This window comes from Nannospalax galili, unplaced genomic scaffold (genome assembly GCF_000622305.1).
Source record: "Nannospalax galili isolate Female #2095 unplaced genomic scaffold, S.galili_v1.0 scaffold1225, whole genome shotgun sequence".
Lineage (NCBI taxonomy): Eukaryota > Metazoa > Chordata > Mammalia > Rodentia > Spalacidae > Nannospalax > Nannospalax galili.
The window spans coordinates 80,906-108,593 of record NW_008352717.1 but is presented as its reverse complement, the minus strand read 5'-3'; the positions used below and the strand labels follow the sequence as shown (position 1 = coordinate 108,593).

Here is a 27,688-nt window from a genome sequence, read left to right as displayed (position 1 = left end):
GGCTTCCACCAAGTCTCCTTACCACTTTCCATGTGAGCCCTTGGTTCCAGAAGGATGAGCCCTCCTCCAGACTGAATAAGGTACCCCCAATTGGGGCCCCAAATGCTGCAGCAACCCCAGCAGCTGCCCCCGCAGACACAAAGTCCCGCTTGTCTCTGAGAAAGAGAGGAGGGAAGGAAAGAAAGCATGTGTGTGCTTATCCAAGAAAGAGCCTTCACACTGAAAAACCAGCTCTTCACTTCCTCATATGAACGGTCAGGATCAGAGGAGAGCAGAGCCCTGGAAGGCCGTCACAGCAGCCTCTGAGTCACACACTCCCCACATGCTAGACTCTGGATCTTTGGGGTCCCCACCCTGAGGCTACTGGGAGACGGTGCGACCTGTAAGAGGTGGGCCTAGTGGGAGGAAGCCAGGTCATCTGGGGTGTGCCCTGGGAGGGGATGCTGGGACCCAGCCCATCTTCCCCTCTCTTTATTCCTGGCCATGAGATGAAGGAGAATGAAACCTTCAGAACTAGAAGTGACAATAAACCTTTCCTCTTTTTCAGGTGACCACCTTAGGTTTGTTGCAGTGAGGAAAGCTCACACACTACATCCAGTTCCCTCAGGGTGGGAGTTCTTCCACCTGGGACCACGAGCTCCCTAACCAGACAGGGCACCACTCTGGGAACATGGAATGGCTCAGAGGACAGACTGGGGATTTCCAGTGGTTGCTACTGAGCCATGTTCCCACTACAGAAAACAGCATCACTGAGAACAGACAGGGGCAGAACAGCAGTGAGCGGAAACGTACGGGAATACAGACATAACACAAATCCCCAGGGCTGGAGTTCCCAAGCAGGGCAGCTGCCAGTCCAGAAAGGCAGCTGAGGAGGTACATCCCAAATACCCCATTCATGATATGCCCTTCTCTGGCTGGGTTTTCAATCTTTGACCATCTTCATTGCCTGAGACGGCTCTAGGCTTCATGATAAGTGGAATCAGTCAGGACACCAGCTTGGTCCTTTTGCTTCTGATTCTCATAAGAGAAGCACAAAGCCCCTTCCCTTTCCTGACTGCCAGGGTCAGAAGAAGCCTAAGTGCAGAGTGATAAGCCAGTTTGGAGCAAGGACCAAGTCTGACTGAACAGCAGTTTACCAGCACATGTTTCCCGGCATTTCCGTACCTGTCACTTCGGAAATAGGGAAAGTTAAACTGGATCTTCCGTAAGGAGATGCTCTGAAACTAAAACAGGAGAAAACAAAGTCAGGGACAACCCATGAGATCAGAAGCAACAGAAACTGACAGTCCCTGGGGAGGCCCCTACACATCCACACAGCTGCACCAGTGTGCGGCAAGAAGGAAGTATCCAGGGGCCTGGAGAGGTGGCTCAGCAGTTAAGAGCACTGGTTGCTCTGGAAGAGGACCCAGGTTTGGTTCCCAGCCCCTACATGGCAGCTAACAACCATCCATAACTCCAGTTCCAGGGGATCCAACACCCTCTTCTGGTCTCTGTGGGCACTGCATGACATGGGTGCACTTACATACAGGCAAAACATTACACATTAAAAAAAAAAAAAAAGAGGAGGAAGTGACAAGAATAGCAAGTTGGAAAAAGGAAGCTACCTCCCAGGGGAGGAGCTTATTTTTTCCTGCCCCCACATGTCTTTGTCCTTCGGAACTGTATACTGTGCATGGTCAGCAAGTCAGAAAGAAGGGAAAAAGCTGAACAGGAACTGGGAGGAACCTAGAGCTCCCACATAGGATGGCACTGGCTCTTTCAGGGTGTGCCAATAGGCTCCCCAGATTCCATGCTTGGCCTCATCCCACTTCATGGCTCGTTTCTGGGAGACCTGGTACTTGAGGACAAAGACAGCAAGAAAGATGAGAGATGGGGCCCCAGAGGAAAGAGCCATCTCTCTTCTGCCCCAACCACATGTGCACAGGAAACCCCTTTCTCAGAATAGGAGAGGTAAAGGTCCACAAGTCATGGTTCCCAAGGAGCAGAGAAGTCTCAGCTAAAGCCTGGGAGTTGGGAAATGCCCTTAAAAATGGGAGCTTTGGCCAGGTTATGGTGGCCTAGCAAGTAGGAAGGAGGCTGAGACAAGAGGACCTTGAATTCAAGATCCAGCCTGGAATACATAGGGAGATCCTATCCCAATCAATCAATCAAACAAAACTTAATTTTTTTTTTTTGATCTTTTTGAGACAGGGTCTCCCTGTAGCCCCAACTGTCCTGGAACTCGCTATGCAGACCAGGCTGGCCTTGAACTCATAGAGATCCAGCTGCCTCTGCCTCCCGAGTGCTGGGATTAAAGGTGTGAGCTACCACGCCCCGCTAACAAAACAATTTTTAAAAAAGGGATCTTTGGAGTCTTGAGCTAGCCCCTCAGTCTCCTCACCTAAGCTTAGGGGTAAGGATAACCAGTTCACTGGGTACAAAGAGAAGGGGCTGGAGAGATGGCTCAGCAGTTAAGAGCACTGACTACTCTTGCAGAGGACCCAGGTTCAGTTCCCAGCACCTACATGGCAGCTAACTACCATCTGTAACTCCAGTTCCAGGGGATCTGATACCCTCTTCTTACCTCTGTGGGCACTGCAGAACACAGGTGCACTTACACACATGCAGGCAATGCACTCATACACATAAAAATAAAGCTGGGCATGGTGGCACATGCCTTTAATCCCAGCACTTGGAAGGCAGAGGCAAGCAGATCTCTATGAGTTCAAGGTCAGCCTGGTCTACACAGTGAGTATCAGGCCAGCTGGGGCTACAGGGAGACCCTGTCTCAAAAAGACCAAAAAAATTAAAAATAAATAAAAATAAATTAAAAAAAGAAAAAAAGAAAAAAAGATGGGGCTTGAGATATGGTTCATCAGTTAAGAACACTGACTGTCTTTAATCCCAGCACTTGGGAGGCAGAGGCACCAATCTTTGTGAGTTCAAGGCCAGCCTGGTCTACATAGCAAGTTCCAGGACAGCTGGAGCTACAGAGAGACCCTGTTTCAAAAAGACAAAAAAAAAACAAACAAACAAAAAAACAAAAACCACTGAATGTTCCTGCAGGAGACTCAGGTTTGAATCCCAGCACCCACATGGCAGCTAATAACTGTCCTAACTCCAGTACCAGGGGAGCCGATGCCCTCTTCTGACCTCCTTGGTCATTGCATGACACGGTGCACTTCCACACATGCAGGCAATACACACATACACATCAAGTAAAAATAATAAAGTTTTTAAGTACATGAATCAAAATACTAATTAGGTACTAAAAAAAAACCAAACATGTAAAGTCTCACTGGGGTTACATGTGAGGACTCCCTTCAAAGTGGAGAGATTTTTAAGAGCATAGAAAAAATTAACTTAATGGCAATTTTATTTAGAGAATGATTCTGCCTGGGTCATTGAATGAAAGAAGATAGTTAGGGAGGGAGGGGCTGGGACGGACGGTCTGGCGCACAGGCAGCGTTTTGCTGCCCCAGTACTGTCACTGCACCATGTGATGTGGGATGAGCAGAGCCGGGCCTGATTCATGTGGCAGCGTGGAATGACCACAGCCACCTGTGCGGAGGTTCTCAGCAGAGGCTGCACAGGTACCAAGTGACTTTCATTTGTCTGTCACAGTTTTTCCTCCACATCTACTTCTGCTCCTGGGACTCAGGAGGGCACTGTGGAAACTTTGAGGCAGCAGTTAGGAGCTCTGCTGCACCAGAACACTCAGTTACAATCCCAAGTCCAAATGCCATCAGGTTCTGAAATCACATCAGGGAGACTGCAAAGGATTTTCCTAAATCTAACCAGAAGCAGGCTGCTGGGCCTATCCAGGAGGCCCACTCTTAGGGACACATCCCCGGGGCCATTCCGAGGTTCATATCTCCTGGGCCACTCCAAGGGACGCATCTTCAGAGCCATTCCGAGGGACAAATCCCTGGGGCCACTCCAAGGGACACGGTGCCCTGGCCCACCAACCCTTACCTGTGGAAGGCCAGCTCCCACCACGGCACCGCTGTGGATCATGGGGCCTTCTTTCCCCACAAAGAGCCCTGGGAATGGTAAGAAAGAATGGGCAGAGTCAGCAGCAGGCCCCGACTCCTCGTATCTTCACTACATAAACCTTTCTTTTGACTGTTACAAAACACAGGTGAGCACATGATTTCCTGGCTGCTGCACAAACATAAGGAATTGAGTTTGATCCCCAGCACCAACATAAGAAACAGGCATGATGGCATGCATTTGTAATCCCAGTGCTGGGGAACTAGAGACAGGAGGCTCCCTGGAGCTTGCTGGCCAGCTAGCCTAATCAGCAAGCTCCATGCTAATAAGATATCCTGTCTCAAAAAAACAAAAGGTGCACAACTCCTGAAGGCTTTTACTTACACACACTCGTGTAAACGCACACACACACAGAGAAAATTCCTTTTAAACAAGGTCCACGTACAGTTGTACTACATACAAGAGATAATACTCCTTATTTTCAAAATCCAGTGTCAGGAAATCATAGCCTATGGGCTAAGAGCCTGTTTTTGTACAGCCTGAGAACTAAGAATGGCTTTATTTATTTATTATTTATTTATTTATTTATTTATTTATTTTGAGTTTATTTATTTATTTATTTGTGGTGCCAGGGGTCAAACCCAGGGCCTTGTGTATCTTAGACACGTACTCTACCACTGAGCTATACCCCCAGCCCTTTATTTGTTTTATTAATTTTTGTTGTTTTTGAGTCAGTCTCTCTAAGTTACCAAGGTTGCCTTAAACTCACTGCCAAGCAGGCCGTGAACCTGAAATCCTCCTGCCTCAACTTTTCAAGAAGCTAAGATGACAGGCCTCTATCGGGCCTGGTACGTTTACATTCTTTTCTTTTTTATTCTGAGACAGGTTCTAACTCTGTAGCCCAGGCTGGCTTCCACCTCTGTGATCCTCCTGCCTGAGACTCCTAAGAGCTGGGATTCTCAATTGAACACATTTTACATAGTTCTTTAAGTTCCTACACTATATTCCTGATTATCCCTCTTGGTTTGCAAAACCTAAATTACTTACCATATGGCTATTTATACAAAAAGTGTGCTAACTTGCCAGAGTCAACCCCACAAACCAACTGTATGGTCTTTCTACTTCGAAACAGAATGGTGTCGTTGGATATCCCTAAATGACAATGCACTAACCTGGACAAGCTGGGCACGGGGCACACACCTGTAATGCCAGCACTTGGGAGGCCGAGGCAGGAGGATCTCAAGTTCAAGGCTGGCCTGAGCTATGAAGAAAGGAAGGAAGGAAGGAAGGAAGGAAGGAAGGAAGGAAGGAAGGAAGGAAGGAAGGAAGGGAGGACTGAAAGGGAGGGAGAGTGGGATGGGGAGAGGAAGGAAGGAAGTTAGGAAGGAAGGAAGGAAGAAAGGAAGGAAGGAAGGAAGGAAGGAAGGAAGGAAGGAAGGAAGGAAGGAAGGAAGGAAGGAAAGAAGGAACAAAACCATGTGAATAACCACGGACAGCGTTATGGTTTGAATCTGAACTGTCCACCACAGGTGCATGTTCATACTGAGTCCCCAGTATGTGGCTTTGTTTTGAAGTCTATGGAGCCTTTAGGAGGTGAAGACTGGAAGGCAGAAGTGGGTAACTTAGGGGTTGGTCTTTATGGGTTATAGCCCAGCCCTGGTTCTTGCTTCAGGTACCCCACAGAAGTCTCCACCACCATGAACTGTCCCTGCCTTTCCAGGTATGATGGACTGAAATCCCTCTGAAATGGTGAGCCAAAACAAACCATTCCTCCCTTAAGTTGTTTCTGTCAGGTTTTCTGTCTTTTGGTTTTTAGAGATAGGGTCTCCCTATAGACCCAGCAAGCCTGGATGTAGACTAGATCTCACAGAGCTCCACCTGCCTCTGCCTTCAGAGTGCTAGGACTAAAGGCATGCGCCAAACACAGCTATCTGTCAGGTATTTTGACACATAGATGAGAAAAGTAGTTGACACAAACAAAAATGCAGATATCTGCCTAGGAGTGGGCCTTAAGTCCACAGCTAATCAGTGCACACAGAAGCCTGGAACACTTGAAAGAAAGCAAGAGTAAAAAGACGGGCTGGAGAGATGGCTCAGCAGTTAAAGCACAGACCACTCTTGCAGAGGACCTGAGTTTAGTTCCCAGCATACATGTCAAGTGGCTCATAACCAGTTCTAACTCCAGTTCCAGGGGATCTAACACCCTCTTCTGGCCTCCTCAGGCACCTGCACTCATGCATACATGTCCACAGGCAGGCAAATACATACATATAATAAAAAATAAATCTCACCAAAAAAAAAAAAAAAAAAAAAAAAGGAATATAAAGATTCCTCACCTCCAGCCACACTGAAGAGCACCCCGAAAACTTTGCAGAGCAGGGTCCGGAGCCGGACAATTCCTGGTACCTTCACACCATTCAGATAGCATTTGATCTCAGGGATCCCAGAACCTGCTGCCACTGGCTGAGGAGGGAGGAAGCAGACTCCTAAATTCAAAATCCACACTTCGGTCTACCCTCAACCAGACAACCAAACAGGGACACCCACTGTCTTCCATCCCCTCCCCCGAGGACTTGTCTAACCACAGAGGCTGGATCTGAGCCTGACCTGACTCTGCAGGTCTCAGGGCAACAGGAGCACCTGCTTAACAAGCTTCTTGGTGAGTGTGGACGGTCTCATCACATGGAACTTTTCCACAGCACCGCAGCCCCTCTTCCCTAGATTCTGACCTACACACATTTTTTGAACAGTTCCCCAGCTGATTCCAGTATGCAGCAGAGGCAAGAAGCATTTTTCCTGTACCTTCCTCTTCAATCCTACAGAGACTGGAAGCTTTACTTCCAGAAAAATCTCCAAGTAAACAAGAGGCACTTCTTTTTAGTTTATTTTTATGTGAGTATTCTGCCTGCATGTATGTAAGTGCACCACATGCATGCAATGCCCACTGAGGCCAGAAAAAGGTTTCAGGTTCCCTGGAACTGGAGTTATGGATGGTTGTTAACCACCGGTGGGTGCTGGGAACCAAATCCTGGTACACTCCAAGAGCAGCCAATGCTCCTAACAGTGGCACTATCTCTCCAGCCCCACTAGAGGGCCCTTCTGCAGAAACCTACTGGCTACACATAGCTGCTTTCTGACATGAAGCGGAAAAAGAGCTAAGTGAAGAACTCCAAGACCTCACAGATAAAGAGCCAATTTCAAAACAGCTTACCTCTATCAGGACAAGAAGGCTGGCCAGGAAGACAAAGGTCAAGTTAAAACCCAAGAGCTCAAGGAGGGACAGGGCGAGGCAGCCTTTCTGACTGCACTCCTCCACCGCTAAGGGAGCTGCGTCAAGGAAAAGACCTGCAGGCATATGTGGCCCCCTCACCCCTAGAAATGGCCCAGCTGCATCCTTCCAAGTTGCGATGGCGGCTCGGTGCACATCTTCCTGTGCTCTGAGTACTGAAATGTGCAATTGTGACGAAGACTGCTGGGTATGGTAGCCCAGGCTTTTGAGCCCAGCACAGGCAGGTGGGGTTCTGTGAGTTTGAGACTAGTCAGGTCTACAAAGAAAGCTCCAGGTCTTTTACACTTTTACCAAGTGTAAAAGTAACTAAAATTTACATTAAAAAGTAACTTTTGGCTGGGCGTGGTGGCACATGCCTTTAACCCCAACACTCGGGAGGCAGAGGCAGGCAGATCTCTGTGAGTTCAAGGCCAGCCTGGTCTACATAGTGAGTTCTAGGATAGTTGGGACTACAGAGAGACCCTGTCTCAAAAAAGACCAAAAAAAAAAGTAACTTTTATTTACATTAAAAAACACTTTAGGAAGGGACTGGAGTGATGACTCGGTGGTTAAGAGCACTGGCTGTTCTTGCAGAAGACCCCAGTTCAAATTCCAACACCCACACAGTGGCTAACAACCATCTATAACTCCAGTTCCTGGATCCAACACCCTTGTCTGTCCTCCAAAGGCACTGCATGACACAGGTGCACTTACATGCAGGCAATACACTCATACACATAAAATAAATAAATAGAAAAAAAATAAAAGTCTACTTTTTTTTTTTTTTTTGGTCTTTTTGAGACAGGGTCTCCCTGAAGCCCTAGCTGGCCTGGAACTCACTGTGTAGACCAGGCTGGCCTGTATCTCACAGAGATTCCCCTGCCTCTTCCTCCCAAGTACTGGGATTAAAGGTGTGCGCCACCATACCGGACGTTAGATACCACTTAAAATAAAGCCCGAATCAGGGAGGTGCTGTTAGCCTGATACCACTGTGTCCTCTTCCTAAGTATTTCTCTCGTATCCTTGTGGCTCTACACTGTACTGTTCTACAATGTCTTTTTCCCTCCCTCTTCAGTGTATGTCTTGAGAATTAGCCATGTTGATACACACAGCTGTGACCAATTTTAACTTCCATATAAAATTATACCATATGAAGGAATCGTAATTTTTCCATTCCTTCGTTTGGTGATTCAGCTTTCTGCTGATAAAGCTGTCAAAGAAAAGTCGCCTCTAACAATTTAAAGTCAGGGTCTGAAGAGGACTTTGTTTAAGTCTGAGGAATGCACGCCTTCCTGTTTTGCACCAGAGCTAAGATACAGGCATTCTTTCTGGGTTTTCGGGGACTATGTGCCTTTCTCTTTCTCTTTCGGGTACTGGGGAGTGAACATAGGACCTTGTAAACGGTGGGCAAGTGCAACTCTAACCACTGACCTACCTCCTCGGTTCTGTTTCACTATTCATTTGGGGGGGGGGCATGTCTAAGTTGCCCAGACTAGACCAAAACTTACTCTGTAACCCATGTAGACCTTAATTTGCAAGCTTCCCACCTCAGCCTCCTGAGTAGTTGAGATTATAGCTGAGTACCCCCAGGCCCAACTTTGTTTCTTAAATGCACAGAATAACACACCGTAGCTGTGGACTTTTCACTTCATCAGTAGCACTTTCTTGCTGTGGTTTGGGGTTTCTTGTTTGTCTCTATAGGTGTAATGTTTGTTTTGATGTGGTCAGGTTTCAAGATTAAGGACTATGATTAATATCTTCTGACAACCTGCACCTTTTAGAGTTTTCAAAACTTATTTATAAGGATAAAGAGATGACTCAGCAGTTAAAAGAACCAGTTGCTCTTGCAGAGGACCCAGGTTCAAATCCCAACATGCAGATGGTGGTTAACAACTGTCTGTAATTCCAGTTCCTGGGGATCTGGCACCCTTTTTTGACCTCTGTGGGCACATATACATTGGCGTAATTACATACGTGCAGGCAAAACACTCACACACATAATAAAGTAAAAAAAATTTTTTTGAGACAGGGTTTCCCTGAAACCCCAGCTGGCCTAGAACTCACTATATAGACCAGATTAGCCAAGATCTCACAGAGATCCATCTGCTTCTGCCTCCCAAGTGCTGGGATTAAAGAGCTGCCACCACACCCAGCCCATAAATTAATTTTTTTAAGTTAAAAATCTTATTATTTTTTTTTTGAGACAGGGTCTCCTTGTACCTAGCTGGCCTTGAACTTACTATGTAGAACAGGCTGGCCTCGAACTCACAGAGATCCACCTGCCTCTGCCTCCCGAGTGCTAGGACTAATGGCGTGCATCACCACACCTGGCTAAGTTAAAAATCTTATCTCCCACTCCAGCCTTCATTTGGTCTCTTAAAGTTTGTTTTACTCATTTAGATCCTTGACCCACAGCCAGGTGTGGTGGCAGGCCTGTAAGCCCAGAACTTGGGAAGGTGAAGCAGGTAGATCAGGAGTTTCAGGTCAGCCTCTGCTACGTAACGAGTTCAGCCTGGACTATATGAGACCCTGTCTCAAAAACAAAACAAAAATACAAAACACAATACTACCTCAATCTATCTGGAATTTAGCTTTTTGAGTAGGGATCTAATTTTACAACTTTCTATGTGGACAGCCAATGCTCAGCATCTTTTATGAAATAACCCTTCCTTCCTCACTGATGGCTAATGGTTATCTGTGAGCATCACATTTCAGCATGCATGGACCAGCTTCTGCTTCTCTAACTGGGCATTCCTGCACCAAGAGGACCTGCTTTCAATGGCAGTCTTAAAGTTTATTGACTCTTGACATCTAGCAGGGCTAGTCCACCTTGTTCAAACCTTCTCTACAACTTCTGGTTCTTTATTCTTTCTGACTGCTGTAAAAGAGCAGTGCTGAGCTCCATGATCAGTGCTGTGGGAATTTACAGCCTGCCCTGGGAGCACAGCTGTCTCTGTGGCATCTGTGTGTGGCATCCCACCATGGCACGAACATCTCTTGTCTATTCATCTTTTCTGTCCTTCAGTGATAAATTAAAGTCCCCTGGCTGAAGGCCTAAAAAGCAGCCTTTCCAATATCACGTTTATTGTTAAACCCATTTCTAGAGAAGAGCCTTGGAAACCCCAGTCTAGGAACACTGGAAATTGTGAAAAGGATACATGATTGAACCACTCCAAACTTGAGTTGGGTGAAGAGTCGCACAAAGAAGTCCACAAAAAGACCCACCTGCCAAAAGCAACATCCAGCTACAGACCTCCATGCAGGTGAGGCCCAGCTACAGACCTCCATGCAGGTGAGGCCCAGCTACAGACCTCCACGCAGGTGAGACCCAGCTACAGACCTCCACGCAGGTGAGGCCCAGCTACAGACCTCCATGCAGGTGAGGCCCAGCTACAGACCTCCATGCAGGTGAGGCACAGACTGAGACTTCCCCTCCTTCCCTGGCTGCTCAGGTCACTGACCAGCACTATGGGAGGAACTTTCTGCTAGTCACCCTGACTTTGGAGGAGATCCTACCCCAGCCTGGCCCCATGGCCCCTCCAAAGAGGAAAAGGGGTACAGCTCAGAGGAGTGAAGCAGAGCAAAGGAAAGAGGGGGATGCAGAAAAAGATGGGAGACCAGAAGATCCTGGTGTGGTTAAAGAGGCTGAGTTGCGTGGGGGAACCGCTCAACAGTTTTCAAAAGTGGACTGAAAGAACACCCAGATGTCTTCAGTGGTGGCAGCTGGGTGAACTCAGCTTGGAGTGCTACTCTGGAGGACACTAATGTAGGCGTACATGGTTTCTGCATTTCTATTAGCCTCTTTCCTTTTTAAGATTTATTTTTATTTTTTGTTTATTGATTCAGGGTCTCCCTACAGCTGGCCCGGAACTGGCTATGTAGACAAGGCTGGCCTAGATCTCACAGAGATATGCCTGCCTCTGCCTCTCGAGTGCTGGGATTAAAGGGATGCATGACCAAACCGGCTTACTAAGATTTTTTATATGTGTGTGTGTGTGTGTGTGTGTTTAAGAGTCCAGAAGAAGGCATCAGATCCCCTGGAACTGGAGTTATAAGTTGTGAGTTGCCTGAGGTGGGTGCTGGGAACCAAACTCAAGTCCTCTGGAAGAGCGGCAAACACTGGTAACTGCCAAGCCATCGCTCCAGCCCTTCAATCTTTTGTATTTTCTAAGTTATTATCTTGCCTGAGAACTCCCCTATCAGTCAGCAGCTACCTAAGGAAAGGGAACAGTCTATGCTCCACTGTTCTACCTGCAAGGGAGACCGGAAAAGCCTTTTAACTTTGGGGAGTGAGGATCAAGGCCCCTTGTCTTTAACTGCAGCCTACCTTCAAACCAATGCCTGTAGGCTCTTTAGCACTGAGGTAGGAAGACAGATCAAAGAGTGAGAAGTAGCCAGGGCTGAGGCCACTGCAACAGAAGAGGGCCGCTTCCCAGCATCTGCACTGCCAGGGGTGCTGGAAACTGGCAGGTCAAAGGATGGAACATTGGCAAAAAGACTAGCAATGCTTATTACAGGGAAATCTGCAACCAGAAACACATAGCAAAACAGATGCTTGGATTCCGCCTTTGTTTTTATAGAGTTTTTTGTTTATGAACTAATTAAACCAAGTTCCTCCCCAACGGTGCCCATCAGAATGTTAGTGAGCAAGCCTTCCAAACCATTAGTGTCATTAGAAAATGTTCCTTGTGGCCAGGCGTGGTGTCGCTCTCGCCTTTAATCCCAGCACTTGGGAGGCAGAGGCAGGTGGATCTCTTTGAGTTTGAGGCCAGCCTGGTGTCCATAGTGAATCTAGGCCAGCTAGAGCTACAGGGAGACCCTGTCTCAAAAAGACGAAAAAAAGAAAATGTTCCTTGTAAATTTATAATAAAGAATCGGATGGGTGCCATGTGAATGGAAACGGCTGACCCCAGGAGCTGTGTGATCTGGAACACTTACACTACCCAGAATGCTGTGAAGAGTAAGTCCAAGAATTGGGGCCAACTCTGGAGAAAGGCAACAAGCAGACTGCTGCTCAGCAACCAGCCTGACCCTGTCACTAGGTGACAGACATCAGACTAGGCACGTGTCCCCTGGCTGGCTGCTGAGTTTTCCAGCTTCTAACATTACGTCTGCAGCTATGGTCCCAGGAGATTTTTTTTTTTTTCACCAGTCTTCAGTGGTGTTTCCAGCTCTCCCTGTCTGTGATCCATCTGTGAACTTGGGCCCAGGAGCCCTGTTCATTCTGCCCCAAGCACCAGACTTCCCTCTCTGCTTCTAAAACAACTGGTAACGAGTGAGCAGCACAACATGACCTCAATATCCAGTGAACTCCATCTGCTGTGTTACCCACCACCAGGCTCACTGATTGGATGGATTATGGGTTAGGATCTACAATCATATCGTGAGAGATAAGCTCTGACCAAGCCTTTGAGTGCTTAGGGAGTACAGAGTCCTATGACTTTTGTTTTCAAAAGGAAAAGTCCTGTGAAAAACCAGGTCAGCATTATTAATTTGAAAAAAAAATAATAATGAGAAAAGGCAGTGTCAGCTGTACAACGACAACTAGAGCGACGCAAACGTTACAGTGACAAGACAATGATTCAACAGGCAAGGCTTTCCCTGATCTCCACTCGCCGGCTTGCCAGCTCCCCAGGTCCTCCTGCTCACCAGTCCAGTGCAGACTCCAATGGCAAACACCACCATCCACTTCACCGCCTCGTACCTTCGCCCTTTCTGTTCACATGGGAAAAGAACCATTCCACTTGTTACAGGGGGAATGCAGCTCTGGGCTAAATTCCACAGGAACAGGAAACATGGCAAGGAGGAGGGCCAGGATCTCAGGTGCCTCACAGTGAGAAACATCAGCCCCATACGGACCTGGGGGGCACGCTGTCTGGAAAGAGGATGGTCTAGGGACTCTGCGTGTGTGTGTGTGCGTGTGTGTGTGTGCGTGTGTGTGTGTGTGTGTGTGTGCGTGCGCGCGCATATGTGTCATGGCCTATGTGTGGAAGTCAGAGGATAACCTTGGGAGTCAGTTCTCTGCTTCCACCATGTGGGTCTCAGGGATCAAATTCAGGTCCTCAGGCTTGGCAGGGGAAACCTTCACTAATGAACTCTCTCTCCAACCCAGATCTAGGGACTTAAATGCTACTATTTCATGAAAAGGTTTAAAGACCAAGGAGAAAGGACAGGCACTGGGGCATTTCGATGGAAAAATAAGCTGTCTGAGGACCTACTTGGTCCAAAGAAATCAGGAGCTGGGGACTTACCTTGTTATCCATGGTCTCCAAAACCTCCAGGTAAGGGTCGTTGATGCAGCGGTCATAGTCCAAACTCTGAAAGGACACAGGAGTGAAATGGCACAGCCACGACCAGGACAAAGCTCCAGCTTCCAGCTGCTCGGAGGATAGGCATCTATCTGCAATTCTAGGAAGGGCTCTGCACAATACAGACTCAGACCCCACTGGCCTGCAGCTTTTGAAACTGCACTTGAATGAGACCACCAGGCAATTCGCATGTGCAGTGGGGCCCAGCAGCCCAGCTTCATGTTTAAAAGAAAGCTGTTTTTGTTTTCATTTTTTAGGACAGGGTCTCACTATGTAGTGATGGCTAACCTGGAACTCACAGCGATCCGTTTGTTCTGCCTCTGGAGTGCTGGGATTAAAGGGGTGTCCCACCACATTTGACTCTCAAGAGAAAGTTTTAAATGGCATGTTTTTAGGGCAGGGGATGTAGATCAGTGGTGGGGTGCCTGTCTAGCCTGAGTGAGCAAATTCCATCCCCAACACTGCAAAAAGATTTTCCCTGTTTCTACAAAATAGACCTTCAGCTATCGCCAGCATTGCCTAACATGCTCCGTTAAATGTGAACAAAACTTTCAGTTAACCAGAACCAAGTTATTCCAGCAGCTGAACTAACTATAATTCTCTTCATAAGTAGCTTCTATGAAAATGAGGTCAGTCACAAGACAAACCCAGATGGAGAATATTTCTAAAAGCAAGTTCTGACTTATGTCCAGAAGAGGCACAGACTCAGCCAGCTCCTTCAAGTTCTACAGCCACACTTGGAAGAACACGGGCAGAGAAAAATCTGCAGGTGCGCCGAGGAGAGTACGAAGGGAAATTCTTTTATTTCTAGGTCTTGTAAGAGAAGCACAAGGCTCTCAACGAAGAAACAGTTCAACCTGTGCTTTCCCTCCCCTGTGACAAGCTCGACTGCAACATCAGCTAATGAGCAAGCTGGACATTGGCCTGGTGGCCTCAGTCCTGGGCACTAGGTTAAAGTCAGCCAAATACAGGTGTGATGTGTAACAATTTAATCTACCCCTATGACTGCTGAGAGCAAGTCGAAATTTCTTTTTTTATGAGTCCTGGAGTAACAATAAAAGACGCAAAAATCAATTACCATATATCTAAACACAAGACTAGGTAGCAATCACATCATTATAGCAGAGTATTTACTATCAGATATGGAAAATGTCCAAATTTACTTAAAAGAAATGATGATGCAATAAAAAAGCAAGATGTAGGCTAGGTGTGGTAGCACACACCTTTGATCACTGCACACAGGAGGCAGAGGCAGACCTCTGTGAGACAGAAGCCAGTCTAGTCAATACAGCGAGTTTGAGGCCAGCTGGGGTTACAGGGAGACCTTATATCAAAAAAATCAATTAAAAAAAAAAAAGATGTAGAATCAAATGTATAATAAGGGGCTGGAACTCAGTGTAGAGAAGTTACCTGATTGCCTAGCCTGGGCAAGGCCTTGGGTTCAAGTCCTAGTAGCACAAAAACAAAATCTAAAGTGTGTAACATGATCTTATTTTGAGTTAACAAATTTAGGCATATACAGTAATATAAAAAATGTCTAAGGGGACTGGAGAGATGGCTCAGCGGTTAAGAACACTGACTGTTCTCGCAGAAGACCTGGGTTCGAATCTCAGCACCCACATGGCAGCTAACAGCTGTCCATAACTCCAGTTCCAGGGGATCCGACAGCCTCTTCTGTCCTCCTCGGGCATTGCACGACACGGGTGCACTTACCTACATGCAGGCAACACACGCAAACACATAAAAAATAATATTAGGCTCAGCGGTTAAGAACACTGACTGTTCTCGCAGAAGACCTGGGTTCGAATCTCAGCACCCACATGGCAGCTAACAGCTGTCCATAACTCCAGTTCCAGGGGATCCGACAGCCTCTTCTGTCCTCCTCGGGCATTGCACGACACGGGTGCACTTACCTACATGCAGGCAACACACGCATACACATAAAAAATAATATTAAAAAAAAAGTCTGAGAAACATCTTTAAGGTAGTGTTTTGGATGTTCACACCTAGGTACAGAACTCCTTTTTTTTGGCTCTTTGAGACAGGGTCTCTCTGCAGCCTCAGCTAGCCTGGAACTTGCTATGTAGACCAGACTGACCTCAGTCTCACAGAGGTCCACCTGCCTTTGCCTCCTGAGTGCTGGGATTAAAGGGGTGTACCACCACACTCCAGAACTACTTTTGTGGTATACATTTTGTTTTTGTTTCTAGAGAGGGTCTCATGCAGCCCAGAATGGCCTTAAACTTACTATTATATCCCAGGAGGACCTTGAACTTTTGATTCTTCTGCCTCTACCTCCCAAGAGCTGGAATTACAAGTGTGCACTGCCATGCTCAATTTAATGCAGTATGGGGGTGGGACACAGGGCTTCATGCATGCTAAGCAAGCACTCCACCATATAAGGCCCAACCCCATGGGTAGTTTTTTTTAATATAAAATTAAGAAAAGGGTTAGCAAGATGGCTCAACAGTTAAGAGCACCTGCTGCTCTTCCCAAGGACCCAAGTTCAGTACTCAGTACCCATGTTGGCTGGCTCACAACCTGTAACTCCAGCACCAGGGGATCTGATGCCCTCTCCTGGCATCCATGGGCACCTTACATACACATGACACACACAAACGCATAAATAAAAAATAACTCTGAAAAAAAAAATGAGACTGGGGATGGTGGCACATGCCTTTAATCCCAACACTTGAGAAGCAGAGGCAAGGAGATCTCTGTGAGACCAAGGCCAGCCTGGTCTACATATTGAGTTCTAGGCCAGCTGGGGTGACAAGGACACAAAACACAAACAACAAAATACAAAACTGAAAAAAATCATTGGGTGCTGGCGAGATGGCTCACTGGTTAGGTGTGCTTGCTGATCTTTCAGAACACCCGAGTTTGGTTCTTAACACCTGCAGCAGGATCGCTGTAACTCCAGCTCTAATACCCTCTTCTAGACACACACAAATAATTTTTTTTTTAATTATTTTCTGGAGGGCTGGAGAGATGGCTCAGAGGTTAAGAGCACTGACTGCTCTTGCAGAGGACCCAGGTTCAATTCCCAGCATCCACATTGTGGTTACAAACCATTCTTAACTCCAGTTCCAGGGGAATCTGAAGCTCTCCTCTGACCTCCGCAGCATTGCACAATACAGGTGCACTCACATACATGCAGGCAATACACTCATACACATAAAATAATAAATAAAAATATTTTTTTTAAAAATTATTTTCTGGAGATATGGATCAGCAATTAAGAGCACTGACTGCTCTTTCAGGGGACCTGGGTTTGGTTCCCAGCACCCACATGACAGCTAACAATCACCAATAACTACAGTTCCAAGGGATCTGATGCTACTTTCTGACCTCCAAGGGCATTGCACAACACTTACACACATGCAGGCAATACTCTCATACACATAAAGTGAAAATAAAACTTTAAAAAAAAAATTATTTTCTGGCCGGACGTGGTGGCACACGCCTTTAATCCCAGCACTCAGGAGGCAGAGGCAGGCGGATCCCTGTGAGTTCAAGGCCAGCCTGGTCTACATAGTGAGCTCCAGGACAGCTGGGGCTACAGGGAGATCCTGTCTCAAAAAGACCAAAAAAAAAAAAAAAAAAAAAAAAAATCTCATCAAGTGATTCACTTTAAATGGAAGGACTGCATAATCTGTGCTTTATACCACAAAAGAGGACTGGTGTCATGGATCAGTGGGTAAAAGCACCTGTGACCAGCCTGAGTAGAATTCCCCAGGACCCACATGATAGGAGAGAAATGACTTCTGCAAGCTGTCCTTTGGTATTTACACACAAATAAATACATTTAAAAAATGTAATTAAAAAAATGTAAGATGACTCAGTGTGTAAATGCTCTTGTCTCCAAGCCTGATGACCTTAGTTAATCCCCTGGGGTTATCTTGATGTTCAAAGGCACATGGTGTGTGTACCCACACACATATGCTCATACTGGCTTGCATAAAATACATAGTCAGGCATGGAGGCACATGCCTTTAATTCTGGCACTTGGGAGGTAGAAGCAGGTGGATTTCTGTAAGAGCAAGGCCAGCCTGGTCTGCATAATAAGTTCCAGGCCAGCTGGGGCTACAGGGAAACCCTGTTTCAAAAATAAGTAAGACAAAAAAATTCAAAGGCAGCTGAGAACGTAGCTAAATTGGTAGAGTGCTTGCTTAGCACGAGCAAGCATGGGATTTAATCCCAGTGAGCATAAAGTAGGTGGGATGGTATGCACCTGTAATCCCAGCACTCTTGGCACTGAGGTGGCAGAGGCAGGAGGATCAGAAGCTCAAGGCCATCCTCAAGCTACATAGCTAGCCTTGGCTACAGGAGAACCTGTCTCTGAAAAACAAAAACAAACAGATCACTGTAGCACTGGATGTGGTGGTTTGAAGCCATCCAAGGCTACATGTGAGGTACTGTCTAAACAAACAAACAAACAAACAAAAGGTATAATTGTGCCAGGTGTGGCGAGGGTACAGTAATATATGCCTATGATCCCGGCACCTGGGAGCTTGGGAGGCAGGAGCCAGGAGGAACTCCAGTTTGAGGCCAGCCTGGGCTACATAGGGAGACCCTATTTCCCAAAATAAATAAATTTTAAAAACTGGAGTCTGGAGTAGTGGCGAACACTTGTTACCTCAGCATTCAGGAGGCCGAGACAGAAGGATCTTGAATTGGAAACTAGCCTAGGCTACCTAAGTGTTGTCCAGTCCAGACCAATCTGGGCTACCTAGCAAGCCCTTATCTCAAAAAAAGAAAGAAAGAAGGCCTGGTGTGGTGGCACACACCTTTAATCCCAGCACTCGGGAGGCAAGAGGCAGGCGGATCTCTGTGAGTTCAAGGCCAGCCTGGTCTACATAGTGAGTTCCAGGACAGCTGGGGCTACAGAGAGACCCTGTCTCAAAAAGACCAAACAAAACAAACAACAACAACAAAAAAGAGAGAATACAAAAGTTGTTATCAAGTTAGGAGAGAGATTAAAATAGATATTTAGTAGAATGGGCATTTTATCTTTTTGTATAAAGTTAAATGATTTTATTTTTTAAAGTTTCATTCCAACAGAATTTACGTTACTAACACACATTTCTTACTGAGCCTCATTATGTTAGCCACACTGATATACGACTCCTGGACCCAAGGGATCTTCCAACCTCAGACTTCCAAGTTCAGTGCTAGTGCTAGAACACTGTGGCCCCACACTCTCAACCCTATTCTTGAAGCTGGAAACTACAATTAAGATCATTTCATAGGGCAAAGAAGCAAGGCCTCCTAACAGGTTATGAGCATTCATAGCCAGGACCTTTGACCCTGGGTCTCTTTTAAGTTGCAAAAGTTTAATACATTCTCTATCAAAGGTGCCACAAATCTACAATATCAACACCCGATCTTGTTTGGGGAGGTTAAGGTGAGGACTTGCTATAAACAACATTTCCCAGAAGGCCGGTTTTCCCTTTCCACTCACTCCCTGCAGCGGAAGTCAAAGGACATCTCTGGTTGGAGGTCTGAAGTGACCAGGCCACTCACTACATTAGTTAGACAGCGGCAGAGGACCTCACCTCATAGTCTTTCCTTGGAAGGATCTCATCCTCCTCTTCCTGTGTCTCCCCAAGGATGGTCTAGAAAAACAGATTCACAGAGGAGACGTTTTTACTGATTAAGAATGGAAGAAGGGGAAGAATTAGTAAAACCAGTTGCTAGCTTCTAAATCAGCTAGAGTCATCATCAAAGGGGAGCAAGATTTCAAAAAAAAACATTCGGGATGGGGATCTGGTCATCACTGGAACTCTTCATTTCTACTGACTGACACATTCTCCCAATATTAATGCTCACCTTCAGGATACCTGAAAGATGTCCGATGGCAGCTTAGTAAGGAGAAAAATTCAGGTTCCACCTGACAACGGGCCTAATACGAAATCAGAAGGACCCTGTCAACTCTGGGGACACAGCTCAAGTTTTCCCAGGTTGCTTTGCAGGGGCTGGGTTGTCAGTGACCCAGAAAAAGGTGAAGGCGAGGATAAGAAAAGGCTGGAGAAACTAAATCCGCTGCACTAGCACAAAGTCCTGAGAAAGGACTCAATCGGAAAATGCTTTATTCAAAACTCCGAACAGAAATAAAATAGAATACAGTGGTTAACTCGAGCTGGCAGGGATTCTCCCAGGGAGAGAGACAAGAACTCAGACACTGCACGGGAAGAAGGGCGGATGCTCCTGGAGCGGCCACCGCGGTCCCCGGGCCACACCCGCAGCCACCTGCAGGCGCAGTTGCGCGCGGCCCCACCCCCGGCAACGCCTCTCGGTCCCTTAGCAACTGCCCCCTCCCCAGCTTGGCCCGCCGCCGCCGCTCACCAGCTCCTCGGGGGTGCGGCTTTCCCGCTCGCCGCAGCAGCAGCACCACCTGCAACAGTAGCACACGGACCCCCTGCACCCCGCCATCTTCCTCCTTTGCTGCCACTCCGGACCCCCTAGGCCAACCCCCTCCCACCCGGGATCCGCGCCTCACGTGACTGGCCCCGCGAGGGTCACGTGGCCTTCTCGAGCTGGGCGGGGGGGCGCGAGACTGGGAGTGGCTGCTGACGGGTGGGGCGAGCGCCCGCATCACATGACGCGATCCGGAACCCGCTTCCCCAGAGACCTTAGGGCGCGGCCATGTTGGAGGCGGAACTTCCGGTTGTCGCCTTTGGTGGCTTCCTCCCATTCCTCATCCGGTCTCCCCCGGCAACTGGCAGCTGTGCTCCGCCCCCTAGGGCGGCACGGAAGCTATGAGCCTTCGGAGTGGCGGGAGGGAGAGTGACAGCGAGACCTGGGGACGCCGAGGAGGGAGACGCCGCCCGGAACATCTGCAGGAGCGAGGCCTCCTGGTGGGCGCACAGCGGGGGACCGGCCCGAGCTCTGCAGGGGCGGGCTTCTCTTCGGGCCCCCCTGCATGGGGGGAACCTGGGGGTGAAGGGGTCCCGAATCTGGGGCAGTGATCCAGACCCCAGAACTGGCCAGGACCTGCATCCCCCGCTCTGGCCTGTGACCCAGTGACTAGGTTACCCGATTCCCATCCCTTAGGCTACCCAGTGCCCAGGCGGCTTCCGGCCCTAGTCTTTGAAGCTTGGAAAGGAGCCGTGGACCTCGGGCATTGTCGCCCAGGTGCCCGCTGCGTCCTGCTGTGCACAGACGTCCTTTCAGCCCCTTCTGGAGTTGGGGGCTTAGAGTCTGCTAGTTTGGCACAATCTAAGTAAGCGGTCAGTAGTTAGAGGAGAGGCCTTTTGAGAATGGAGTGGCAGCACTGGCCCGTTAGGTTTTAGTGAGTATTGGCTGTTACTGCTGCGTGTCTGGAACTGGGTCCCTGGTCCGGGTCTCAGGCAGAGACAGGAGGAGGAGAGGGAAACCTATTAGCCGACAGTTTAGACCTTGTGTGTTGTGGGAGCCCCGCTAAAAATGGGTAATTGGTGGGAGTTGGTTGAAATACGGCACATGCTACAAACACTTAAGTCTTGGGGAGCAAAACATTTGCAGTAGGTGCCTCGGCTCCCCAGGTTTGGTTCCAGTAGGTGAGTCAGGTATCACCTCCCTTGAATGGAAGAGGAAGGCTGGGGCTGTTGTGCCGTTACTAATCCTTTCTAAACCTGGGAGTTTGTCAGAACAAAACAGGCATCTCCAGGTGGAGACAGTGTTGGCACTAGGTAAGACAGGGTTCATGGTCTGGAATCAACTGCTTGACTTTAATTGCAACAAGGTGTATTTTGTGACTGGGGAGAGAACAGTGGGTGTCTTTAGATTCTTGAGGCTCAGAATGGAGAATTTCCCTGGCTTAGGGGTGGAAGTTCCCCAAAAGGAATGAACCTAACCTTGGCATTCATCTCTTGCTCCACGTCACCATACAGATACCTGCTGAGTGTTTGCCCATTACTGTGCAGGAATAGTGTTCTGTTTTGTTTTCAGGTATTTGTCATTTCTTGGCCAGACTGCCACATGGCACTGTGCCCTGTTGGCCAGGCTGTGGTTGCCGTCTCGGGCTATTTAGGTGCAGCTCTGTCATCACTGATCGTTTTGACTCCAGGGGCACTTGTAGGGGGAGCTGCCTGCAGGGCAGGCACTGATGGAACATTCTTTGTTCAGAGTTGGACATAAATCCCTGTCCTTAGTGCATTTGAGTCTGCCTGCATTTGCAGCCCAGCCCACATCAAGTTCTAACGCACCACACAGCGGTTTTTTGGGAGTAACATGAACTCAGAAAATCAGGCTGCCTAGCCAAACCCTGGCCCCTTACCCCCTTGCACACTACCTATAAACAGATGTTCCAGGCAGGGCCAGCCACAGCAGCTGTTCTTTTTTAGGAGGGGAAATCCAGTGACCCTGAATGGCTGATGGCCTTATCTCCACCAACCCCTGCATTCCCCGCCCACCCGCATCCCCCTCCTTCCATCCGGCCTCTTTGACTTGCGCTTTAGCCTTCTCTCCAGCTTGGAAGTCTTGTTCCCGCCCCTTTGCATGGCCCCAGCTCCTGCTCGGGGCTCTTTGTCACAGCTCCGCCCAGTTAGGCACACCCTCAAGGAAAGGTTCCTGTTTGTTCCCCACTCTGGGTCTAAGCTGACAGAGATGAACCATGGAAAAGTCAAGGTCCTCCCAGCTGGGCACCATTATCCTACACTGGGAATGTGGGCCTCCGAGGCCGGTTGCTCGAGGCTCTCTGTGCCACCCTCTGTCAGGTAGCTGTCACTGAGGATCCATGGACTGAAGAAGCTGTCTCAGTGCCTGGTAGGGACCATCCTGCAAAGAACCAGGCGACAGCAGGGGGCAAAGCGCATGGAGCCTCTGGTTAGGAGCTGTGTCAGCTTCTCTCACCCTTGCTGGCTGCCTTCCTACGCAGAGCAAAAAAGCAGCGTCTGCCACTCAGGTGTCGGGTGTGCCTGGGGCTTGGCTACCAGCCCTCTAATGCCCTCTGCCCTCGATCCCGTGCAGCAGGAACCCAGCCATGGTGAACGAGGCCAGAGGGAGTGGCGGCCCCAATCCCCGATCCGAGGGCAGCAGCAGTGGCAGCGAGAGCTCCAAAGATAGTTCGAGATGTTCCACCCCGAGCCTGGACCCCGAGCGGCACGAGAGACTCCGGGAGAAGATGAGGCGCAGGATGGAATCTGGTGACAAGTGGTTCTCCCTGGAATTCTTCCCTCCCCGAACTGCTGAGGGAGCTGTTAACCTCATCTCAATGTGAGCTGGGAGGTTAAGGGGTGGGGGCAAACTGGGGGGGGGCATGAGCTGTCAGCCTTGGGCTACTGCTGCCCTTTAACCTGGCAGGAAAAAGCATGGGGATGAGTGGGGCACAGAAAGGAACAGAGGCCAGGCAGGGAGTTTTGTTCTGTAACTTACAACTTCTTGCCTGTGAAAGTCCCTCTGAAGCAGCCTCTGATATGTTTAGATACACTCCTCAGGGCCTGAAAATGTTGATTCTCAGACCTCAGATTGCATTCTTTGGCTCATTTGTAGTTTAGGAAGTCACAAGCAGCAACTTAGGGAATGTGTTGAACAAGCTGGGCATTTGGAATGCCTTTCCAAATCAAATACAGCTAGTTGTGTTAGCCCTTGACGAATTGCGGCACCTTTTCATCGAAGTGTGTGCCATTTAGGGGGCTGGAGAGAGCTCAGCAGTGTTTACTGGCATGCAAGAATCACAGAAAGAGGGAGAGAAGAGTGTATGTCCTTTTTAGTGGTATGCGTTTTAATCCCAGCACTCAGAAGGCAAAAGCAGGAGGATCTCCGTGAGTTCAAAGTCAGCTTGGGCTACATAGTGAGTGCCAGGCCAGCTGGGGTTACATACCAAGACCTTGTCTCAAAAAACAAAACAAAACAAAAGGGATGGGGATGTAAATGGGTTGGTAGAGTGCTTGCCCAGCTTCCAGGATGCTCTGAGTTTGATCCCCAGCACTGCCTAAACAAGGTGTGAGAGCAATCCTGTAATCCCAGCATGGGGAAGTGGAGGCAGGAGGATCAGAAGTTCAAAGTGATTCCAGCCTGGTCTACATAAGATCATATAAACAGCAACAAGAAAAAACCAGTGGTGCCTTTCGCTCCCTAACTTGTGAAGTTAAAGACACAGCATGTTTAAACATACCATTGTAGCTTTTAACATAAGTGCTGGTGCCCACGCTGGCTTTTGAATCTAGTTCGGGAACTTGGCCTTGCTCAGGGACTGCAGAGGTGGCACAAAAGAAACTTGTGTCTGCTGACACTCCTTTGCCATTCCTAGAATGTGGCTGTCTGCCTGCCCTCTCAACCAAGGCTTTAAACTCCGCCAAGGCCAGTGTGCAAGGATTTCGAGAAGTATGGAGTGCTATTCAGGCAGAATGGTGGCATTGTCACATGTCAAGTCTATAATCCTAGCAATCCTAAGGCAGGGGCTGGAGCTGAGCACACCCTGTGTGGAGCCATGTGACTCCTCATAGTTGTTCTGAAGTAGGTACTGTTATGTGCTATGTCTTAGAAATGAAGATCCCGAGACTCAGGTTAGGTAATGTGCCCAAGGTCACACAGCCAGTGAGTAGCAGGAGTGGCTGGAGGGTGAACGCAGCTGCTCTGGCACCAACTTGCATGCTCTGCTCCGCCAGCTCCCTGGCCTCTAGGGAGATGAGGGTACCGTTTCCCCAAGAGCCCGACTTCAGAAAGAAATCCCCTACAGGTTTGACCAGATGGCAGCAGGTGGCCCCCTCTTCATAGATGTTACCTGGCACCCAGCAGGGGACCCTGGCTCCGACAAGGAGACCTCCTCCATGATGATCGCCAGCACAGCCATCAACTACTGTGGCCTGGAAACCATGCTGCACATGACCTGCTGCCAGCAGCGCCAGGAGGACATCACGGGCCATCTGCACAGAGCCAGGGAGCTTGGCCTGAAGAACATCCTGGCGCTGAGGGGAGGTGTGGCTCCAGCATCCCTCCTCACTGGGTTCTTGCTTTCCCAAAGGCCTCCTCTTTCCAGAAAAGTCCTTTATGTTCCCTGGGCCCCACGCTGAGCATGCTCAGGGTCCCCTCCCTTCCTCTCCCTTCCTGAGGATCAGTGGGCATTGTGGCTAGTGAGTCTACCATGGGCTCCATACAGGTGGGACCACCTCTTCCACTTCTTCACCTGGTTGTAGATCAGTCAGGTGTGGCTGCACAGTGCCATCAATTGCTGGTACTGCCTTGCCTGATCACAGAGTACAGCGCTCCTTTCCCAGGAACACCTGGGTGCCTGCTGACCTCAGGTACTCAGAGTGGGCAGGGATCCTGTGGTCTCTGTTCACCACAGGATCTCTTCTCATGATGAGTGGAAAATCCTCCTAGAGGGCTGGAGAGATGACTCAGTGGTTAAGAGCACTGGCTGCTCTTGCAACGGACCGGGGTTGGCACCCACATGGTGGCTAACAACCGTCCTAACTACAGTTCCAAGGGATCTGACACCCTCTTCTGACCTCTCAGGGCCTTGTACAACGAGTGCACCTACATACCAAGCAATATACCCATAAATTAAAAATAATTTTTTTAATTTAAAAAGAGACAATCCTCCTAGAATGTGGAACTCTGAGAGAGTAGGAGAGTGAGCAGAGGGAGGGGGTGCCTGAGCACACCTGGGGCAGCAGGACCAGGCCAGCGATTCTGTCCTCCAGGCTCAGTGCAGAGCCACACTGTTGTCCTGGTCCCAGGTCCAGCAGAGCATCCACAGGGTCGGCCCTCAGTGATTTGACAGCTGACCACAGCTCCTCTTACACCCGCCATGAGCCAGACTAGACTTGTACAATAGGAAGTCTTTGCCTTTGAGGAGCCACAGCCCCAAGTATAGGGGTGGGTAGAGGGACCAGAAAGACTCTCTGGAGGTCAGGGGACACTGAGTGACCGTGACCTCCAGCAACCCTACAGACCCTGTAGGTGACCACTGGGAAACAGAGGAAGGAGGCTTCAGCTGCGCCACAGACCTGGTGAAACACATCCGGAGCGAATTTGGTGACTACTTTGACATCTGTGTGGCAGGTGAGTGGGGAGAGAGGGGAAGGGATGAGAGACTGGGAAGCCAGCCAGTGTTCAGCTCAGGATATGGTGATTGCGTAGACCAGGGATCAGGGATGAGGGGGCTGGGGGGAAGCAACCCGTGCAGATGAGGACACAGAGCCGAATGCCACTGTCCTGGTGCTCCCCTGCCGCCCCCCCCAGCACCAACCCTGACTGCCCTGCTACCCCCCACCCACCCCCATTGCACCAAGCTTGTATGTGGCCCCACACATAAGCTTTGCTCCTCCAAATTCCATGCTCCCACCTTCTCACCAGCAAAAGGGGGACATTTATGACTCAGGGGCATGGGATCCCAAGACCAGGGTGAGGAAATGGCATCAGACCCTACCAGACACTGAAAGGAGTCAGGCGCTGATGCCCCTCCACATTCCCTCTGGGTCTGCTTCACCCTGCCTCCCAGGTGGGTCTGATAGGCCTGCTGCTCTGTCTGTTTGGTGTTGGCTCCAGCCCGCAGCCCAGGCTGACCGTTCTTAGTGTTAGCCCTCAATGCCCAGGACCGAGACTTGAGCTAGCTCAACTCTAATTTCAGCATGGGGGCAGGGGACGCCAGTAGAGGCAGGAGGATCACAAATCCAAAGCCAGCCTGGGCTACATGACAAGAACCTGTTAAAAACCCAACACCTGAAGCTGTATCTTATTGCTTACCTTGTATGTACAAAGTCCTGGATTCTGTCCCCAGTGCCACAAAAATAGACAAATGTGGTTACATTGTGTGCCACATGTCAAGCAGTAAAATTTAAAAACAAGGTTTGTGGCTTCAAGAAAATTGTCATGGGAGACTTTGGACTTTGCCCAGTCCTTCAGGTCTACATGTGCCCCTTTCAGCAGGGCTGCACAGCTGGCTAAGACTGGAAAACACTGAGCAGAGTGGGAAGAGCAGGCATTGCCCGCTGTCCTGTTCCTGCTGGCTCCAGTGCAGCGGGTTGTGGACTGTGCACACAGGCAGTGGGTGTGAGGTGCTGGAAACTAGCAGTGCTGTGAACTCACACTTGCCTCGTGCTTCTGTGCTTTGCTTACTGTAAAGTGGGTGGTAAGAAGGTCAGCAGATTAAAAAGGATCCAGCTGCTCATGGTAGAAAAAAAAACCAGCAAAACTCAGCTGTGAGCCAACACAGCTTGGCCATACTCACTGCTTTGCCGTGTAGCTTCAGAATCTCCTACTGAAAACAAATTCTGGTGCCTAATCTGATCCCCTTCTGCTTTGAAACAATAGTTATTTCTATCCATTCCTGAGGACTCTGCTTGCTTACAACTGAGTGGTCTTATCACAAGCAAAGCAGCCTGGCTTCCAGACAGCTCAGGCATCGAGTCAGCCCCCTGCCTAGCTATCTCTAGTTCTGCTGGACTGCTGGTGAAGGAAACCAACGCCCTCCCTGAGGCTGCCTAGGGCTATGGTCTCCCAGCCTTCCTGCCCACGTGAGGCTGCTACTGAATTTGGTCATTAAGGGAAGGAGTCATAGAGTTCACGAAGTCACCATCAGGCCTAGAGAGCCTCTGGTCCCAGTTCCCAGACAATTTGGGAACACCATCTGCATGCCGAGTACATGGTGGTTATCCTACTACCCCCCCACCCATATGTGTGTGCAGACTTCAGGAAAAACTTTTTTTTGCCTCTCTTTTCTTTTGATGGGGCAGGGGACGTGCAGGCGTGCTCCTGCACAGCATGTGAAAGTCAGAGGACAACTCATGGGAGTGGGTTCTCTCCTGCCACCTTGTGTGACCTGAGGATTCAACTCAAGTTACCGGGCTTGCTCACAGGTGCCCCTACCCACTAAGCCATCTTGCTGGCCCTGCAGGAGCTTTTTGTGGAGCAGAGCGATGCTTGTTCGCCATCAGAAGCACTGTGGTGGTGGCCAGTGAGGAATGCGGCTGGGTGACTCCTTTTCCCCCAGGCAGACCTTTTGGATGCTTGAAATAGTTACTATATTCACTCCGTTCATTCCTTGAAGCAAAACTGCACACTCTTCGATTTTTTTCTCATGTAATATGATTCTTTTTTAAAAAATATAAGCTGGGGTGGTGGCACATGCCTTTAATCCCAGCACTTGGGAGGCAGAGCAAGCAGATCTCTGTGAGTTCAAGGCCAGCCTGGTCTACATAGTTCCAGGACA

The 27,688-nt window shown here is 48.9% G+C and overlaps 2 protein-coding genes across 9 annotated transcripts in view; one reads left to right on the top strand and one right to left on the bottom strand.

Annotated features, from left to right (window-relative positions):
• Clcn6 (chloride voltage-gated channel 6) overlaps positions 1-19,983 on the bottom strand; it is a gene marked incomplete in the record, with an annotated part of 36,179 nt that extends 16,196 nt beyond the window's left edge. The window contains 10 exon segments of the mRNA XM_008849928.2: positions 23-155; positions 1,165-1,223; positions 3,955-4,022; positions 6,309-6,435; positions 7,184-7,290; positions 10,399-10,465; positions 12,890-12,955; positions 13,492-13,557; positions 19,107-19,166; positions 19,897-19,983. Of these exon segments, the coding sequence (XP_008848150.1) occupies positions 23-155; positions 1,165-1,223; positions 3,955-4,022; positions 6,309-6,435; positions 7,184-7,290; positions 10,399-10,465; positions 12,890-12,955; positions 13,492-13,557; positions 19,107-19,166; positions 19,897-19,983 (840 nt within the window).
• A 290-nt stretch (positions 19,984-20,273) lies between these two features.
• The window catches only part of Mthfr (methylenetetrahydrofolate reductase), a 17,731-nt gene continuing 10,316 nt past the window's right edge, over positions 20,274-27,688 (top strand). The window contains exons 1-4 of one of the 8 annotated variants that reach the window (XM_017802402.2): positions 20,274-20,408; positions 22,501-22,746; positions 24,212-24,450; positions 25,429-25,539. In XM_017802402.2, coding sequence (XP_017657891.1) covers positions 22,514-22,746; positions 24,212-24,450; positions 25,429-25,539 — 583 coding nt within the window. In that variant the 5' untranslated portion in view covers positions 20,274-20,408; positions 22,501-22,513. Of the gene's footprint in view, positions 20,409-21,545; positions 21,563-22,044; positions 22,297-22,500; positions 22,747-24,211; positions 24,451-25,428; positions 25,540-27,688 lie in introns of those variants that run through there. The other 7 variants (XM_008849927.3, XM_029554488.1, XM_029554485.1 and 4 more) reach the window with 7 other exon arrangements.